Genomic DNA, 19,564 nt, shown 5'->3' on the forward strand with positions numbered 1-19,564 from the left:
CACAATGTGACCACAGAAACAGGAGGCAAAGAGCTTCAGCAAACAGGCTCGGATGATGAAACACTTCAGGTGGAATGAGCACAGGACAGAGATGCGAAGGTGGAGAACAATGTGGAGTGGTGCCGCTGTGTTAATGTGGTGGCTAAGAGCAGGTGTCTGTGTGTGCGTGTGTGTGTGTGTGTGTGTGTGTGTGTGTGTGTGTGTGTGTGTGTTTGTGTAAAGTTAACGCTTCTTTAGTCTGGAACAAAGACGTCAACTTGCTTTTGACGGCAATGAATGAAACTTGATAAGAGAGAAAAACAGCTAAGTGAGTTTGCATTTGTGTACTGATGATTGACTGGCCTTGTTTGTTGATGCATCAGCTGATTAGTTCATTGACGGATGGATTGTCAGATTGACTAGCCGGTGATTGATAACTAAGACTGAGACATCTTCCGTAGCCGCATTTATACGTCGTCCATTTGTGATCCTGTTTACGCACTCGGCTCCACACATCACAGATGATGCAGACGGCTTCAGGGTCGGTTCATTTGTCTCCGCGGCACAGCAGCAGATTGTTTGCTGCTTTGCCGTAATGTTTTCCTAAATACGGGCAAAAAACAGCAGAGTAATGAAGAATACAGAATGAGGCGCATTTGCATTTCAAAGTCATACGAGTTTTCCTCACTTCCAGAAACTCCTCCTGCTAATACCGGGATATAATTGGGTGTCGGTTCACTTCCAAAGCACCTTTCACTGCACCGCGTTCCTCCAATGGAACGCCACATCATGTATCCATTACTTAGCCAGACCCCCAGCTGGAAGATCGTATTAAAGTTAACGCATTAAAAATCTTGTTTGAAATGGAAATGTAATGGTGTGTGCGTGAGTGTGTGTGTGTGTGTGTGTGTGTGTGTGTGTGTGTGTGCGCGTGTGTGTGTGCGTGTGTGTGTGTGCGCGTGTGTGTGTGTGTGTGTGTGTGTGTGTGTGTGTGTGTGTGTGTGCGTGTGTCTGTGCGTGTGTGTGTGTGTGTTTGCCTGCTCATTCCCACACACTCATTATACATGTCTTTGCAGTCGAGTCATGTGGCTGCTGGTACAATAAAGCAGAGCTGTGAATCATTAGTGACAGAGCCGTAAGGTTAAAGAGACTGAGCTGCCTGCGTGTGGGCGTGCAGGGAGGCGTGCGGGTGTGCGTGTGGGCAGGCGGGCGTGCGGGCGTGCGTCCGCATTATGATTCAAGCCGTTAATGAATAATTCACCTTGGTGCTGGGGAGGCAGTTACAGTCGTCTACAGCTGCATTAACAATAACCTGACCAAACTCTGCGTTGGGGAAATGTTCTCTTTGGGAGGTCCGGGAGATGTGGTGCCAGGGGTCCGCAACAGGTCACCTCTGACCATAACCACAGAGATTCATCTCACAGCTCAGGGGTATTTTAGAGGGCCCAGTAATTGCCGGGTTGTACTCCCATTATCCTAAACTAAAATGTAATTGCCTCTCGTTCTTGTGCTTCAGACTTCCGCCTCGTAATTAACTTCAGACTTCTCCATTTGTTCTAGATGAGGATTTATAATATTTTCTTAACCTTGGCTATGACAAGTGAAGAGAGACACACTTGACTGTGAATTGTCTTCAGGGACAAAGTGAGACAGAAACTCTTGAGGGAGGAGCAAAGATGCGTCAGAATTATTACTTCTGATATAAATTGTTTTATAGCAGCAGTAGTTGTAGTTAAAGCAGTTCTTTGATTGATGATGCGTCAACAATTATCAACCATGATGCATCACAATCTATGTCCAGTATGATATTGAAGCTATGACCTCATCACTCACTGTCTTTGTTTAATCACTGTATCGATCTGAAGCAGTAACATTCATGGAAAAGGGTTGTAAAGTCTGTATTTTATGAATGGAATGTGAGGAAATTGGCTCCTTTCCTCCAATAATCAAATGATTATTGACGCTTAGATCAGCCAGTCTGAAATCTTTTTGCTTCAGGGTTTTAACCAATCAGAATGAAGAACACAGGCGTGAGGCGTATTAATGGTTACTGCCCTTGGGGACCTCAGAACTTCTGTGTTAATTATCCGGTGCAGTAAATTTTACACTATGGATCGATTATACCTGACAATAGCGTGAATGATATAACTTAATGGTTTGTGGAATAACACAAAGGGCTCAGTGATGCTGTGGCCCTGGGGCCGGTGACATAATGACTCATGGAGGAGAGAAAGGCAAGGTGAGGTTACAGAGCCTCCACGTGGGTTTACATTATTACTCTAATTACATGCTGTAATCTAGAATTCACTTTGTATATATTTAATGAACCATAAATGAAGCTCTAAGAGATTTAATAAAAGGCGCCTGGGGTGCAATAAACCTGCATATTCCTCCCACAGCTGCGAAGGTTGAAAAGGAAGAAGAACCCAAACGGAAGTTATGGGTTCAACCTTCAAAATAAAACCACAGAAATTAATTTGAATGATGTAAACTTATGGTCTTGGTAGTCAACAAGTGACTTCAAGGAAATAATGTAAACAATTTTACCTGGACGGAACCAATTTGTTGGCCAATAATGCGTCAATAATGGTCTTATCGTCAGAAAAAGTCTTGTCAGGCGTTAAACATCTCTTTATTTGATCAAATCATTTCTGTTTAGATTTACATTTGGGGGTTATGTGATATAGTTTTAAAGATAAACATTTTGTTCCTCGCTTTGTGTTAAAAAGAACGTCAAACGAGGGGGTTTATTTGAGGAAGTTTGACCGGAAACTGTTGCGTTCTGACGGGTAACTTGAATCCTACTTTCCGATACAAAACCTCGCACAGCTGCGCTCGCGCTCAGTACTCTAGAGTGGACGACAGCGACTCAGCCTCGCACCTCTCCACGGGGATCATGCGCCTCTCATGGACTATCTTCATCCTTCATTCCTCCAGCGAGCACCACTCACCCCCAACTTCACTTTAGCGGAACACAAACTGCTCTTTTAAGTCTAGAACCTTCCTGTCTGCTCGGGCTTTAGTTTGACGTGTAATGTGTTTTACGTGCTTGCGCTCAACAGTGAGGTAGACTTGTTTGGTCAGATCTCGCCCCCTCTCTCTCCCCCCCTCCTTTCTTCCTCCCCCCCTCCGGTGCGTGGACGTTTGGTTTCCCCGTGGATGCGGCTGCCGGGCTCGGGTGTCTGAGCCCCGCAGGATCCGCCTGTCGTTAGGGCATCATGGTTTCTCTGGATCTCCACACGTGGATGATGAGGAATATTTTCCCGGAGATGCTGCTGATGTTGGGGATCCTGTGGTTCTCGCCTCTGACCGGAGCGGCTCCTTCTCTCGCCACCGAGCAGCCCGACATGGGGGTGGTAAGTTTTAACCTCTTCTTCAAGTTTCTCCACTTATTGCCCCTGTTAAACATGCTGCCGGTGGAGTATTTTCCCCATTTCTTACTTGAAATCAATTGACCCTTCCATCTAATCCAATCTTATCGTGGCGTCATGAAACACACACGTCCAGAGGTACAGGGGCCACTTAATGAATACATCTGCCTTGGTGGAACATTGATTCCTTCTCCCAGCATTTTGACATGGTGTATAACATGCATTGATCAGTGTGAAGGTACCACAGGAGCTCCCCTCCACACACACACACACACACACACACACACACACACACACACACACACACACATACACACACACACACACACACACACACACACACACACACACACACACACACACACACAACCACACACAGCCATTAGATTGGAGTGTGTTTCCTGGGGCTTTTTGTGTCAGTCATGCCTCTGAAATGAGCCTTGGCTGCTCCAATATGTCACCCGGTGCCAACATCAAACAATGGCTGTGTTTGAAATAGGATTAGATGTGAGAGTGTGTATGTGTGTGTGGTGGAACAGCAGCTGGAGCACTCGCCTTTCATTGCTTGTGATGTATTCTGTGCAGCTACTATTCAGTGACACACTTTTCGGTCAACTCAGACCCACTTAGGCTGTGTTGTTGTTGTTCTTCTTCAACCTTCACTCCAGAGACAGAAGACGGATTCACTCGCTCAGCTTCTCTCTCCTCTCTATCTGTCTCTCATAGCTTATCATAACTTTTCTTTTCATTCCTCCAACTCAAAGGGGAGAACAAGGGGACAAAATATATTAGTTCATCTCTCCCTGGCTCTTTTATTCGTGTTTCTCTACATCTGACTCTCTTCACCTCCTTCCTCTTTTTGAGACATCCGATAGTTGGAAATGCGAGGAAACATTGACTTTGTACATTCTCTCTCTCTCTCCGTCTCTGTGGTCTCCCTCTCGCTCTCCCTCTCTCTCTCTCTCTCTCTGTTAACCACTGGGGCACAACATTCCATTGCCAGTTGGATCTTCGTAACATGTAATTCCCCAACACGGTCGACGCTTTCCAGGTCACTTTGGTTGGTATCGACCTTCTTATTCGGCCAACGAGTGCAGCTGGCCTCGCTCGTGGTCTCTTGTTTGGCCAGGTGTCCGGGCAGAGAGCACGGTGGTCTCACAGCAGAAACACGGAGGATTACGGGGAGCTGAACAATCACAATCTCGAAAATTAGAAACATTCGTCGGGGCACTTAGGCAACAGGCCATCTAATCACGTAGCTCATGCTGATGTCTGGCTCAGGCACAAAGTTGTATTTATTGGACATTAAGCGGATGCTCGTAAACATACCTCAGCTAGGGATTTAAAATCTGCCAGCCGAGTAAAACTTGAAACGATTCCTGCAAGAACCCCAGACAACCACTGTACTTATGCATTTCTTTATCCGCGAAGATACAGCAGCAATTTTGCTCCGTTTACTCCGACAGAGAAAACGGTACTCAAGCCGGAAACTACCTGCATTTGTAGATGGAGCTATAAGATGAGATCAGCCTAAATTGGTACTAAAGCCTGGGCACAGCTTACCGTCTGGAAGCATTTATGATTGTTGTAATGTTTTTGCGAGGTGGTGTTCTCCCTCTTGTACCTCCAAATGGAAAGAAAAGTGCACATCCAGTGATGCACAGGCCTGGAAATGTTTGCTGTAGTTTGACTCCTAAAGCCGCGACCCTAGCTGGAGGTGAGATGATTAGTCTCTGCAATAAAAGTCAACAAATGACCTTCGTGCCACGTCAAGGATGTTTTTAGCTGAGGAAACACTTTCAAACATTAACATTGACGTTCAAACTGTCAGCTTAAAGATGAATGTTGACCTTGATATCAAACCGTGTATCGTCTACACTGACATAAGTAACAGCAACATGGGACGGACCAGGCCGGCCGCTTCTTCAATGCTAATACATTCTCCTAGACACGCTTCCACTGCAAAACCCTCTTTATATTTGCATACAGCTTGGAAAGAACCTCCGAAAGTAAGGTGTGTATGTGTCTTGCCCACATTGAGCTTGTCCTTCCTTATTCTTGACATTTCAAAACATGAAATTAGGGTTTTTCGCCCACCACACAGGGCGCCTGTGTGTTTTTTGCTGAATCTCCTCTTGTTCGCTTTCAGCCGCCTCGGGCTTAGCTGGTGGCATGCCAGTCGAGGGATGGTTGCCAGGCTACGGCCGGTGCAGGTGATGCGTGTGGCCGCCCCGCCGCACTTGAAACACCCCGAGCTGTACAAAAAACTGGCAAAAATCATATTGTTGAGAAAAGCTTTGTAGAAGAACTTTGTTGCCAGATAGGTGAAGCTAATTGAGTCGTGTCCTCTGATCCACTGAGGCCTCGTGTCTGGACATGATCTCAGAGCTTCACAGAGCAGGAATATGGTGCAATCTGATGCAGCTGAGAGAATTTGTAGCTCTCTGCCAAGGCTCTCGAGTGCGAGGTTGAGATTAGGTGCTCATCTGTTGATTTAACTATCATGGTCCAGTTCTGGATTTCTACAAGCAGGTCTTCGCCAATTATAGTGTTGCAGGGCGACTAATGACATCATTCCCAGTTTGTAGAGTATGGTGATAGTGAGGGAGGTGTGAAAGAGGCCATTTATGTCACATCGGAGAGGCTTTTTTAAGACAGGGGAGATGGTTTGAGGCAGCGTTTCTCCTGTCTGCCTCTCCTATGCTGCCCTGACATCTGTCTACCGGCATTTTCCCAAACAGCCTGTCACGCTTCCTGCCGGGGCCGGTGACGGTGCAGATGTGGCATTTTCACAGTTGGCCGAAGCGTTTCAATGGGTGTAAATGCAGGTATCTGTCCCCACTCTTATTAGAGCCCAGAGTGGCTTCTGGGTGAAATGCTGAGATGTCTTCCAGTTCTATTTTCCAGTCCAGCGGCAGCAGCGACACTTCCCAGCAGGTGTTTATCTGAGTGACTGAGATGATCCTCTTCACCCTCTCTAAAACATTAGGACACGTTAGGACATCGATCCTAATATCTGTCTCTCATCTGCTACTGTGGAATGGTTATTGGGAGTGATGTCATGCTGGTGAGCTTCTGACATCTGAGGCACAGAACTACTGCAGCGGCCTGTTCCATTTCCATATTGCCTCCACCATGGCTTCCTGCCTGGGCTTTGAAAGCCTGGCTGAACATGAGCCCAGCTGCACTTGTTGGCTGGCAGGGAGGAGGCTTCTGTTCCAGTGGATACCAAACTCTCACTCGGTCAGGTGCTGAGTCAACTCCACAGTGTGGAACGACGTGGAGCATTTGGATGCGACGGGTGCACAAAATGCGTGGATGGGAGTTGGTGTGCAGGTGTCACTGTCTCACACACAGACACACAAACAGGGGGAGAGTTCTCCTGTGGAAGATGCTGCCAAGGGGCAGACAGGAGCAGGAATGCTGCTCTTTGTGTCTGGGAGTTCACCGTTGTCCCAGGGGACATGGGTGACGGACAGCAGCAGTGTGGCTCTTTGATGGGCAGTGAGGTGCAGAGGACTCGCTGTGGAAGAAACCCAGCATTTATTCAAGGTTTGAGGTGTAAGGTCTGATAGGCTAGCAACAGTGCCATTGGCTCCCCTATGGAGCTGCTGAAGGTGGAGAAGCTGTAGCTGGTGGGTCAAGCTTTGGCACGAGGGCCTCGCGTCGCCTCACCTCGCTCAGTATGTTTACATGTACGCTTTAATCAGATTCAGGCAGAAATGCAAGTGAGTCTATTTGTGGAAATGCACCGGGATGCGTCTTTCTCCTATTGTTTGTACGCTTGAGTAAATCGATTTACAATTGCAGAGGCGAGGCCGGTTACCCTGACTGAGGCAATTTCAATGTAATGCTAGTGTGTATACATGATTTCCTGCCTTAATGTAAGTGGAAAGGAAGTTTTAACATCCGGACTGTGACTGCAGCAGACATCAGCTCTGTGGCTTTCACTTTGCGTCACGTCTCCATATGGAACCCAGATTTATATCTTTCCGCATGAAAAACAATAAAAGCCGTAAACGTGTCCGGTGGATTCCCATATATACTGTACCTCTTCTATGATATGATGACGGTAACGCCTTGTGAAATCAATTATCTTTGGATAGAGATTTTCCTCTCAACGCCCAGCATGTACTTCTCCGGCACATTCTCTCAGCGTCTCCCTGTCAGATTCCCTGGTGTCGTTTTGTACGCCTACAATGCTCTTAAGCGTCTGTTTAGAGACGCACAGGGTCTTCAGTCGACTCCAGACAGTGAAATGATGTGAGAAAGCACCGGAAAGGCGGATGAACTATGAAACACAACCTACAAAATACAATCTGGATGGCGTTCTGCGGTTCAGGTCCATTCTACTGACTGTATATCTACTCTGGACCTCCTGAGCTAACACTAACACTAAACACTAAAGTGACCTAGTTTGGATGAAATTTCACTGAATATCCCTCCTCTGAGTATCACTTCAGGCTTTTTGTAGACACTCATGCTGATTGGCAGAGGATCTACACGGCACTTCTATTGATATCAGACATAAGAGGGGATTAAAGGAGGAAGCCTATGGGAAGGAGAAGTCACTCTGGTGCTTCAGTTTGAGGAGGAGCACCAGATAAAGGGGACAGCCAGTGCTGATGTATAATTCAGACAGTCCTCAATTCGTTGACCTTCATCCTGCTGTGATCGCTGATAGTGAAGACAAGTCGATAACTACACCTGCTAGTCTATGATGAAAGACTCGACTCCTGTGCCCATTGGTGGCCTGTGACTGATTTCATGTCACCGAGGTTCAATTTGGAGCCAGAGGACATGCAGATCATCACTCTGCACCTTTGGACGGGCGGCGATGTGATCAGCACTTTGCCTGCATTATCTCTCGCTACCGTACATGAATGTGTGTGTGTATGTGTGTGTGTGTGTCGAGAACATTGAAATCTAACCCTCAAATCTCCAGCAAGTGTAATTTACCTCCTAGTCTTCACTTTACTCGGCGTTCGCTGGAGATATTGTGCCAAATGTGACGGTACGTCTCTTTATAACTACAACCCACCTCAAGGCTGCAGAACTGAAGCAAACGTGAGCCCAGATGGGAGCAGAGGCGTCTACTTTATAGCTTTGTTGCTGCCTGAAATCATCACTGCAGCGCACAGAATTAGCAATTTCAGCTTCGTAAATCGACAGGAACATAACGACTGGAATGTGACATGTTCTGTTTTCTGCTCATTATGTGGAGTTCCTCTGAGGCGTCCTTTAACTCTCTGCTACACGCCGGCACAACTCCCCGGGTTGCAATACTCCCCCAAACGTGCAGCATTTTCATTTAGCAGAGAAATGAGCCGACCAGATTATCTGTTGATAAAGTGGCCAAACTGCTGCATATTCACACACACACACACACACACACATACACACACACACACACACGCACCTGTGAAGTGGATCAGATCAAGTCTCACTCATTGGAAAAAAACTGCTAAGATGGACTTTAATTTCATCAATGAAAATACCATCTGTGTGTTTGTGTGTGTGTGTGTGTGTGTGTGTGTGTGTGTGTGTCCTTGAATCCTCCTCTCGCTCCTCTCGGCAGATCTCATAATCTTTCCAGAGATGAAAATGAGGAGAGTTTGCTGTTCACATGCAAAATCTGTCATTTGTGACGCCTGGTTGCATAGAGCCTGACACAGCTGACCAATCAGAACAGAGTAGGCACCTTAAAAAGACGAAGCTATCAATTTGGCAGCTTTGGCAGATTTGACCCATAAACCGCAAAGGAATCTGATTTGTAGCTTCAGCAAAGATATTATGAGATGTTGAGATAACTCTCTTTTTGTGTTGACGTTGTGACTGAACCGCGCAGAGAAACACAAAATTACGTCCAGATGCCATCAAAGCTTCCAAACTATTAACTCGCTGTGATAAAGAATCTTATCAAACCCAAATTAATTTCCTTCTTAAATGGATCAGGAACGTCCTCGTATGAGGACAGAGCCGGAGAAGGAAGACGTTCCTAATTGAATTTCTATTCAGAGGGGAAACGCTTGGCAAAGAGTTCCATTTTGTTTTTTAATTTATGTTCAACTTCAGGCTTGTTATTGTGTCACTAAGTTCTAATAGGAATTCTAGTTTTGAATATTTTTCTCATTCACTCAGTTCCCTCTGTTGGAAAATGGTTTCATTATAAGCTCAACTTCTCTGCCTGCCTGCCACCAGCACCACTATCCTCATTAGCAGCCTCTTTACTGCATTCCAGTGCACACTTCCCCAATATCCTATTCTCTGTCTCCCTCTCTCTCTGTCTCTCTTCCATTTTCTCCCTGCACTTCCCTTTTGGAGGCTTTCCTCTGCCAGCGCATGCTTCTTCTGATTACAGCCGGTGGCACAGGGATAGAGGAGGAGGCTCCAGTGACAGTGGAGGGAAAGTGAGCAAGAGCGATTTACTGCAGTCAAACGCACAATCAACCAGTTGAGGGTCGAGAAACGAAACAAAGGCACAAAGCAAAGCTGACGCATATGTTGGGAAGTTTTCCTTGCTTCACTCCGAGCAGGAATGATTTGTGACTTCCGCAAATTTTTCACAGTGAGATAATTGGTCTCAATACGTTTGGAGTTGCTAGAACACAAAAGCAAACTGCTGGAAGGAAACATGCCGGATGCTAGTTATCACACTGGGATACTTTTAGCTCCGCTGTCCCACTTCCATCCAGCAGTGAGACCTTCCGTCTGCAGCGCCGCATGGCGGGGCTCATATTCAGGGCAGGGGGGATTATTTCAGGAACAATGTCACGTGGGAGCAGACCCGAGTGTTGGAAATGATATATTACACAGTAAAGATTGGCAGGGGGCAAATGAGAGATTGTCAGGTGCACAGGAGCGTCGTCGGGAAAAGCGAGACGCCGTTGCTTCAAATCCGTCCCATCCAATTTTTCATCGCAGCCTTGCTAAGCGTAAAGTTCCCCAAGGGACCGCAACACCCGGCAGTGTTGAGGCAGTTTATGATCCACAGAGGCCAATAGCTCTGACACCTCATTGGCTGCCACTGTTGCTCGGGGGGGTCTGGGGACTGATGTGTTGCACCTGTAAGGCTCATGGGTGAACTCCCACACTCCCTCATACATTTTGATGAGGCGAATGCAGAACTTCATTTACTTCTTCTCCATTTCTACACCTGCAAGTCTCCAGACCACTTACGGTTCAAAATGAAGCCCGGTTATGTGGAGTGTGTGAGCTGAACAAAAGGCAGTAAAGGTCCAATGAGAGTCACAGGAGGAAGTAACTATACAGTAGTAATGGATCAGATTGTTCCTGGAGCTCAATGGTATCCATCTCCTCCCTCCACATCCAAGGCTCCCCATGGAAAAAAACATGTAAAAATCCCCAAATCGGCTCCATGTGCTGCGTCCTATTTTAACTGTGGACCCCCTCCTCCTCCTCCTCCTCCTCCTTCTCCTCCTTCTCCTATGCCAGATCAAGGCTGTGGTTTCCATTGATTTTTTCAGAGGACTGACCAGATCTTGTAATTACTGCGGTTTCTGGTGTTGGGTTGGCGTGTGTGTGTGTGTGTGTGTGTGGAAGTCTAAAATACTCCAGTGGCCTTTGGATGAAACCCAGAAGATCTCCTGAAGTTCAGCTTTTTCCGAAACTGGCACTGTATTAGTCTTGGATGTCAAGGTCAAGAGAAAAGTTTGGTGTTCTTCACTGGAGCCAACAGGAACATTATATTTCACGTACTCTGGCTGCTGGCTTCAGTTTGGGTTTTGCTTGTTTCTTGAAGAACTCACAGAATGCTGGATGTGCTTTAGACCTTTTGACATTGACCTCAATGCTGTCATGGACCTAAAAAAAGAGCAATCCAGCACCGCAGCCGTCAAGAGAGCGATAAAGTGGAGAGAGCAGAGACGAAGGAGGAGAGATTGCTCAATTGGGAGACATTGGGTCGTGTTCCTCCAGCGTGTTTGACTAATGCATTTATTATAATTACAATAAAAACTGCAGTAAAAACAAAAGATGCTGTAACTATTAAGGCATAAAATCAAATGTTGACGCTTTGAGCTGAATGACTTCATCCCAACGCAGCGCTACATTAGTTCAGAGCCCGAGCACTTGGTTCAGGATGGTATCTTGAGGTGCCCATTACCTCCACTATTATTCATCAGCTAATGAGGTATTTGCATGTTTTTCTCTCCAGTCAAACGCAGACAAACATATTTCACATCACGTTTTCCCTCTGTGACAATTAAACTAATTACATCTCTTCACGCAAATGAACAAGGAGTTTAGTCCCGACTCAGGTACTCATAGGCACGCCGCTTTACTGTAAAGACGGTGACCCCTGAGATGTCATCAGGGTCTGTTTCGCTAACTTTGCAGAAAAGCTAGCAGTAGAATTAAGGTCCATCTTTAAAGTATAACGCCGATTTCTTTGGGGTCGACTGCTGGGGTAAATAGAAACCTCATCGCCCTACGAACTTACTTCTCCTGCTGAAGCGTCTAAGTTCCTCCGCATGTCTCTCCAGTCTTCTTATCATCAGATGGCGTGAAACGTGTTCATTATCCTGCAGGTCTGTGGGGCTTCAGCTTCCTTTATCTTCTATCATCTGTGAGTACAGAAGCTCAGTCTGAACCTTTATCTTCAGCACAACTGTGAAGGGAAACCGGTCTGATAAGGAATTGCTGCCTTCAGGAGAGACAACAAACGGTGCTTCTGCTTTTATATGATATTTTGTATGAATATCTAACTGAGCTTATTTATTTGGAGCTTTTGAGCTTTTAGGATAAGAAGGAAATCTGTGTTTGTTGCTTGTTTGTTTGTTTCCTTTCTTGTGAGGAATATTTGGGTAAATTGGTTGGTTATTATTATTTTTTCATGTTATGCCTGTCGACCACTATGACTGTGGTGTTTCTTATACCATCATCTTCATCATCTTCCATTCTGTTTCCCCACTGTGAATATGAATCAGCTGGAAATTGGAGCCTCGTTTGCACCGCAGGAAGCAAGAACCGTGTTCGGAAGCATTTTGAGTTCCTACTCGAGGGGAGGAATTGGGAAATTGTTCAGGAACTGCTGGGTGGATCAATTATAATCCCTGTGATCCCAGTAAAGCAACCACAATAATAACAAAAGAACAAAATATGGATTCTTAAAGGCCCAAAGGCTAATAGTTGAGTCGTTGTTACTTCACACCGTGAGCTGTTGTGCAGTTCACACGCACGCACGCACGCACGCACGCACGCACGCACGCACGCACGCACGCACGCACACACACTCTGTTGGTTATGCAGCCACACACTCCGCTTCACTCTCAGCCAACACAGCATCACAGCTTCATCCACAGGAGGTGCAGCCCAGGAAAATAATTGACAGGCATTAGCATACACACACACACACACACACACACACACACACACACACACACACACACACACACACACACACACACACACACACACACACACACACACACACACACACACACACACACACACACACACACACACAGGCATACGCAATTGATCTGTACACATCCTACACACCCACACACACACGCATGGAGACGAGCTGCCTGTCGCACCGACACCATTTCATTCCCCCCCCGGGCTAAGACTGTGAACTTTGACCCAATTTACCAGGCTACAGCTGTGTCAGTTAGCAAAGCGGGCATGAGTTTGACTGGAGCTGCTTTTCTTGCAGGGCGGACACTCTCACACACACACACTCACACACACACACACACACACACTCACACTCACACTCTCTCACACACACACACACACACACACACACACACACACACACACACACACACACACACACACACACACACACACACACACACACACACACACACACTGCTGCTGCATGTCTCCGGCTCAGGGGAGAAGTAGCTGATTCACAATGCAGCTGCTCTTTTTTTAGCGTGCAGCGGTTTGCATCGCTGTAGGTCCCGAAGAGCAGTTTTGTCGATCTGATGGTGCAATACACACAAACACACACACACACACACACACACACACACACACACACACACACACACACACACATCAGCGTCCTCCCCGTTTACCCTCCGGTCCTCCTCGTCTTCGCTCAGATAGCCACTCAGTTGTCAGTCTGAGCTGTTAATTTGGTGCGTTGGCCTGCTTTCCACTGTAACAGCTGATCGTCTGCACTCTGCTCAGCTGGAGGGGGAAACCTTTAGTCTGAGGAGGAACAAACTCTCAACTTTAAAGCCTTGTAGGGGTGAAAAGTTAGTTTGACAGGTGAGGAGGTGGATCACTTTTGGATGTGGGGCACAATAAGACACACACACACACACACACACACACACACACACACACACACACACACACACAGATTCATAGGCAAACACGTGCGTACAAACATAACTCGTCCAAGTTTTACGGGGAAGGAAAGTGTGGTTGATGTGTGCACATTTATATATACTGTATGTGTGTGTGTGTGTGTGCGCGCGCGTTTGAGGCCAGTTGCCGCCACTTCTCAGTGTGTGATCTCACGCACTAAACCTCCAAGCCTATAAATTACATAGAAGATCCATAAATACACTCCTGTATGTGTTCCTGCAGCTTGTTTGGTCTTGGCACCTACACACACACACACACACACACACACACACACACACACACACGTTTGAGCGTAACAAGAGCCAGCGGCCGTAAAAACAAAACCCAGAGGAGAAATAATGAGAAACATCTCTCATCTTAATGTTAATAATTCACTGTTTGGCTGTCACACTGATGCATGTGAGTGTGTTGCTATCCACTCACGGACACATGCACACACACGTTCAGGATTATTCCGGGCGTGTGCGCGACAGCAGATCTATCACGTCATCAAGCATGCAGACGCCTGGTGTGTGTGTTGTGGTCGCTGGCGTGTTTTTGATGTGTGTGTGTGTGTGTGTGTGTGTGTGTGTGTGTGTGTGTGTGCGACTTCACCATTGTAACTTGTGGAATGAATGTCACCGCAGGGACGCCGGGCGTGTGTTATTCAACCCTTGTGTGTGTGTGTGTGGCTTTGGCGTGTTGCATCGCCACATCACTGCCCACACAGAGGCGGGACTTCAAAAGAGCATTTGGGGGCTCCTCCCCCCTGAGCGGAGCCACTGGATCCTCTCCCTCTTAATGTAAACTCCACTTATAGGGGCCACCATCCTAATTGCCTTCAAAAGCCTCCAGTGTCGAGATCTTTCAACCTGAGCTCTTCTTGTTCTTTAGTGTGCGAGCTCTGCCTCCTTCCCCTGTGGAGTGAACATCAAATATGCTGTTTGGTGGTTGAGCTCAACCAAATGTTCTGCAGAAACCCACTGTTGGTGCCATGCTGCTCTGTGCTGCTCTGTGCTGCTCTGCTCTGCTCTGCCTCTGCCTCTGCCTCTGCTCTTTTCCTCTCTTCTCTGCTCTGCTCTTCTCTTCTCTGCTCTGTGAGACTTTGGGGACGCTGCAAACGATTCCTGACCCTGCACACGTAGAAGCTCCGAGGCATTAAAGTCTGATTGCTTGTTTGAAAGTTAAATAAGTTCCACTGAGTGCTTGTATGCGAATGCACAGTTACACAAAGCGTGTGTGTGTTTGTGTGATCCTGCTTGAGACGCAGGCAGAGGAACACGCTGACACACAACGTTACAATGGAAATGTAGAATTCAGCATTTTCACTTTGACAGTAAACAACCGACTCTATTTGAGTGTTAAATGAGAAACACAAATCTCCTGCTGATCTCGACTCCACCGCCTCAGGAAACATGAGACCAGCACACACACACACACACACACACACACACCAGACGCAGCATGAAATATACATTTTATATATACAGTAAAGTGTTTCAGTATGTCCCAGCTTATATTTATAACTCTGCTGCTTCTCTTTGTTGCCTCCTCACAGTGGAGCTCCAACAAATCTTCTTCTTCTCCCTCCCATTTTTTGCAGCTTCTTTATGTTTTAGTCTTTGTGGCTTCGCTGCTCAACATCTGATGTGATGTTTATGAGAGAAATTCATAAAAATGGTTCACACATGTTCGTTTTTCACGTTTCTGTGGAGGAAAATAACTGCATCGTCATGACTCCCTGCTCTCCACGCCCACTGGCGACCTCACAGGCACAGAGCTACACTTCACTGCTCCTCCGGGTGCCGTCCTCCTACAGAACGCAGAGGGTGTGTGTGTGTGTGTGTGTGTGTGTGTGTGTGTGTGTGTGTGTGTGTGTGTGTTCGCTCGCTTCCCGCACCGTCGCCGTTTGAATTAACTTCCTTGATTAGCGAGTCACCTTCCGTCCCTCCATCCCTGCCCCTGTCACGGCTCCACGTTTAACAGGATTCAACCAATGACAGCAGCCATTTAACAAAGGACGGCCAGGTCCTTAGCGCCGACAGTGGAGGATATTGAGCTTGTGGCGAAGTCGGTCTCTCCCTCTCTTACTCTCACTCTCACTCTCTACCTCCCTCTCTCTCTCTCTCTCTCTCTCACTGTCACGCTCTCTCTCTCTCACACACACTGTCCCGCTCTCTCTCTCTCTCACTCTCACTCTCTACCTCCCTCTCTCTATCACTGTCACACAAACTCTCTCTCTCACTCTCTACCTCCCTCTCTCTCACACTGTCACGCTCTCTCTCACTCTCACTCTCTACCTCCCTCTCTCTCTCAGTCACGCTCTCTCTCTCTCTCTCACTCTCACTCTCTACCTCTCTCTATCTCACTGTCACGCTCTCTCTCACTCTCACTCTCTACCTCTCTCTATCTCACTGTCACGCTCTCTCACTCTCTCTCTCACTCTCACTCTCTACCTCCCTCTCTCTCTCTCACTGTCACGCTCTCTCTCTCTCTCCCTCACTCTCACTCTCACATTCACACACACTCTCACTCTTAGGAATAGTGGTGTCTCTGCTCTCTGTAGGACCAGCTGTCTCTAACCCAGGGATTAACCCATTCCCTTACCAGCCATGTTTTAATCCACACACCCTATCTCTCTCTGCCGCCCATCGCTTGGCGTGAGTCGGATGAATTGAGTTGTATTTATATCTGAAGAGTTAAACGGCTCTATGATGAAGCGCCGACTCACCCCGGTGTTAAAATAATCACATCCAGCAGAATGAGAGCTCTGAGCGAGTCAGACATGTGTCCCATTATAAGCACATTATATCCAGATGAAAGGACTTGTTGCCGGCGGTAACTGTGCTGCGTTTGTTCTGTGAGCCATCTGCTTGCGACAAAGCGGCGTCTTAAACCAACAGGCTGATATGGCGTGCTGCTGCTTTCTCCCTTTTGTTCGCCGCCGTCACCGCCGTCCACCACGTGCGATGTGACACACTCTGTGCATTGAAACAGCAATGTAGAATGAAAGACGAGTCGGAGCAGAGAGACGAATTATGATTCAGTGATTCCGCCGCTTCCCCATTTGTGTTTTCAATACTCATTCGCTGTATGGTTCCGCTTGGTTGGTTGAACTTTGTGCCATGTGCTTCTCATTCAGGCAATATGAGCTCATGAATATCAGGGGGGAGCGACAGCTTGCACGCTCCTCAATTGTCTCCTGCTTTGCCATGGACATGATGTGAGGAAACTGAGAAAGTGTTCTCGTCGCACAGCAGAATCTCAGCATTTGTTTCCCATCAGAACTCTCAGAACGTATGTGGCATTATCCGTACAAATGTCTGGCCTTATTTTGAAATAAGGGCCCCAGATTTTCATGGTCCACAGTCCAGCACTAAAAGTAAATTCAAACGTGGCTTGTTTATGGTGTAGGGCTGCAGCGGTGCACTCTGGGTGTTTTCATAGCTGGCGGCGGGCGGCACAGCCAGGGTGCACAAGGGACGCTGGGGGGTGTGAGGAGGAATCGATCACCACATCCAGAGACGCACAGAGAGCTGTTAGGAGCTGGCAGCCATCATGGCAGCTCCAACATATACACAGGACGAATAATGATGTCATCCTATCAGAATAACAATAATAATCTCTATAGAAGCTTTCATACAAAGTGAATGTGCTTTGACATTTGATAGGTTAAAGAAATAAATACACACATTTAAACCGAGAGAGAGAGAGAATCCTTAAGATAAATGAAGGCAAATAAAGGAACAATCTAACTGAAGCGTTTGATTTTCTAATTCGGGATCGAAAAGCAGAATTCGTCCTGTATTGTTGTTCACATTGGTTTCATGCACACACCAGATCTTCACACTGGGGTTGAGAATAATACAGATAGAATAAAGTTGCACTTCATCCGTCTCCAATGGACTCACCAGAAGACCAAAGCAGGTCAGGGGACCAGGTGAGGTCATCTACCCAGCAGATAACACACTTGTCCACACACACACAGAGACAGACCGATGTGAATGCGTCCCTCCTTCCGTTTCCATCGGACTCTGGGGAAAGAGAAGAAAGTCTGTTGCATTAGTGATGATTTGCTCTCCGGCGTCCTTTTGTACGCCGACATAAAAGCTTATATGTATCATCTCTGTTGCCAACTTCTTATTAGGTAATGACTGCAATTTATCAAATTCTAAGTGGGAGAGCGCTGTGGTAAGTGGAAACATAGAGGAAGTGTGAGTCTGTGTTTGTGTGTGTGTATCGCTCACAATCAGCATTCTTTGCACACACACGGCTGCTTGTGGGTGAACACACGTAGGAAACACAATATCCAAACCTATTTCACACGCGTTCTAACAGGCGTGTAATTGGCGTGTCCGTGTAAATTTAGAAAATAATAGGTTGGTGGTTTGGTATTTCTTTATTTATTGTCTTTATCGAACTCTTCATGCGTTATTTAATGTTGAAAAGAAAAGAACTGTAGCATGGAAAATGAACATTATGCATAAATCCATTTTTAACACTGAGAAATGCACTAAAACCCCAAAGTAGGTCAAATAAAGGGGGCTAAAGCTTGTGGATGAATCCAGCTCAGACCTCAGACTGAGGAGTGTGCAGAACAGTGTGCAGGACAGTGCGCAGTTAGCCTCAGTCAACACTCTGCTCACCCCGAGCTACGCTGCCAGCACATGTTTGCGGCGCGCATACAAAAAACCACTCTGGACGATGCATTAAGCGGAAACTAGGATGAATAAAAAAGTCAGAGTAAGCGCCGACCCCGCCCCAATAAAAACAAAGCTGCTTCACAGGCGGCGAGATATGATCCAAAGTTTTCAATCGGAATCCAGCACAAAGCGGGACGCGTCATAAATAATGCAGGCCGATGCTGCAGCAGCTGAAAACGCTCAAAAGAAAAAGAAACTCCCCTTAAGGATTTTGATGCGTCTTGCAGCATCAGAGGAGGCACAGCTGGGGGTCCAGGCACCAGGACTGGATGGTGCATGTTCACACAGGTTAGGCTGATGGATGTGAACTCCACGCGGCCCTGCTAGGCTGAGCTGAACGCATCACACAAACAACAACAACAACACACGTTTCTGAGTGTGTGTTTGTGTATCTACTGACATGCTGCACACTGTAAGCGTAAGTGTGTGTGTGGGCCAATCTCAAGAAGCGTGGCCTGGTGTTGCGTTTGAGCTCTGTTGGAAATTGCCATATTCAGCTCCCTTTCTCTCTTCCCTGTATGCGCTGCGTTTGTTTACACGTGTACATTTTGCTGCCGTCTTCAACCTCTGACCTCATGTAAATTCATATGCGGGCCTTTTAATGAAAGTGTCAGCGCTTTAGTCCTTTTAGAGTCGATCCAGATGCTCCTTTAGCAGGGGGCAGGTACGCATTCAGGTCATAACTCCTAACAAAGAGGCTTTATGAGGGCGAGAGCGGCCCAACCGTTGCATTTTACAGTTTCTCTATATCATAGTGCAAGATGTGAGTGGGAGGCCTAACTATGGTGGTTAATGAATGCCAGTAAAAGTACTAAATATTACTAAATATTTAAGTCATGACTTTGGGGAGTCTGAAAGATGCTAAACACTTTCTGACGATTCCACTTTTTATTTTTACTTTGTATCTCGGCTGTCAAAAACCGCCAATCCCCGCATTTCCCTGAGACGCAGTCTGCAGTCGGGCAACGCGGATTGACAGAAGGCAGCGCATGAAAGTACCGCAACCCCATCGTTCAAAAGAGCCGACGCTTGAGAAACCTTTCTGACAGCTCAGGTAAACGTCTCCAGTCATGAAGGTTTTATCGGATAGCTTCAAAAAAAGAAGCTCCACGCATCTTTCTGTGAACAGGCAGCTGACAAGTGTGTCATGTGAGCGATGTCATAGCTGAACAGGTGAAGTGTTGT

At 46.8% G+C, this 19,564-nt stretch overlaps 1 protein-coding gene across 1 annotated transcript in view; it reads left to right on the forward strand.

Annotated features, from left to right (window-relative positions):
- Positions 1 to 3,197: 3,197 nt before the first annotated feature.
- LOC142992832 (matrix metalloproteinase-17-like) overlaps positions 3,198 to 19,564 on the forward strand; it is a gene marked incomplete at its 3' end in the record, with an annotated part of 34,145 nt that continues 17,778 nt past the window's right edge. Inside the window, exon 1 of the mRNA XM_076143351.1 lies at positions 3,198 to 3,335. Coding sequence (XP_075999466.1) covers positions 3,198 to 3,335 — 138 coding nt within the window. The remainder of the gene's footprint in view (positions 3,336 to 19,564) is intronic.

Source organism: Genypterus blacodes, unplaced genomic scaffold (assembly GCF_046128005.1).
Source record: "Genypterus blacodes isolate CSIRO-AG114 ecotype Tasmania unplaced genomic scaffold, CSIRO-AGI_Gbla_v1 ptg000023l_1, whole genome shotgun sequence".
Lineage (NCBI taxonomy): Eukaryota > Metazoa > Chordata > Actinopteri > Ophidiiformes > Ophidiidae > Genypterus > Genypterus blacodes.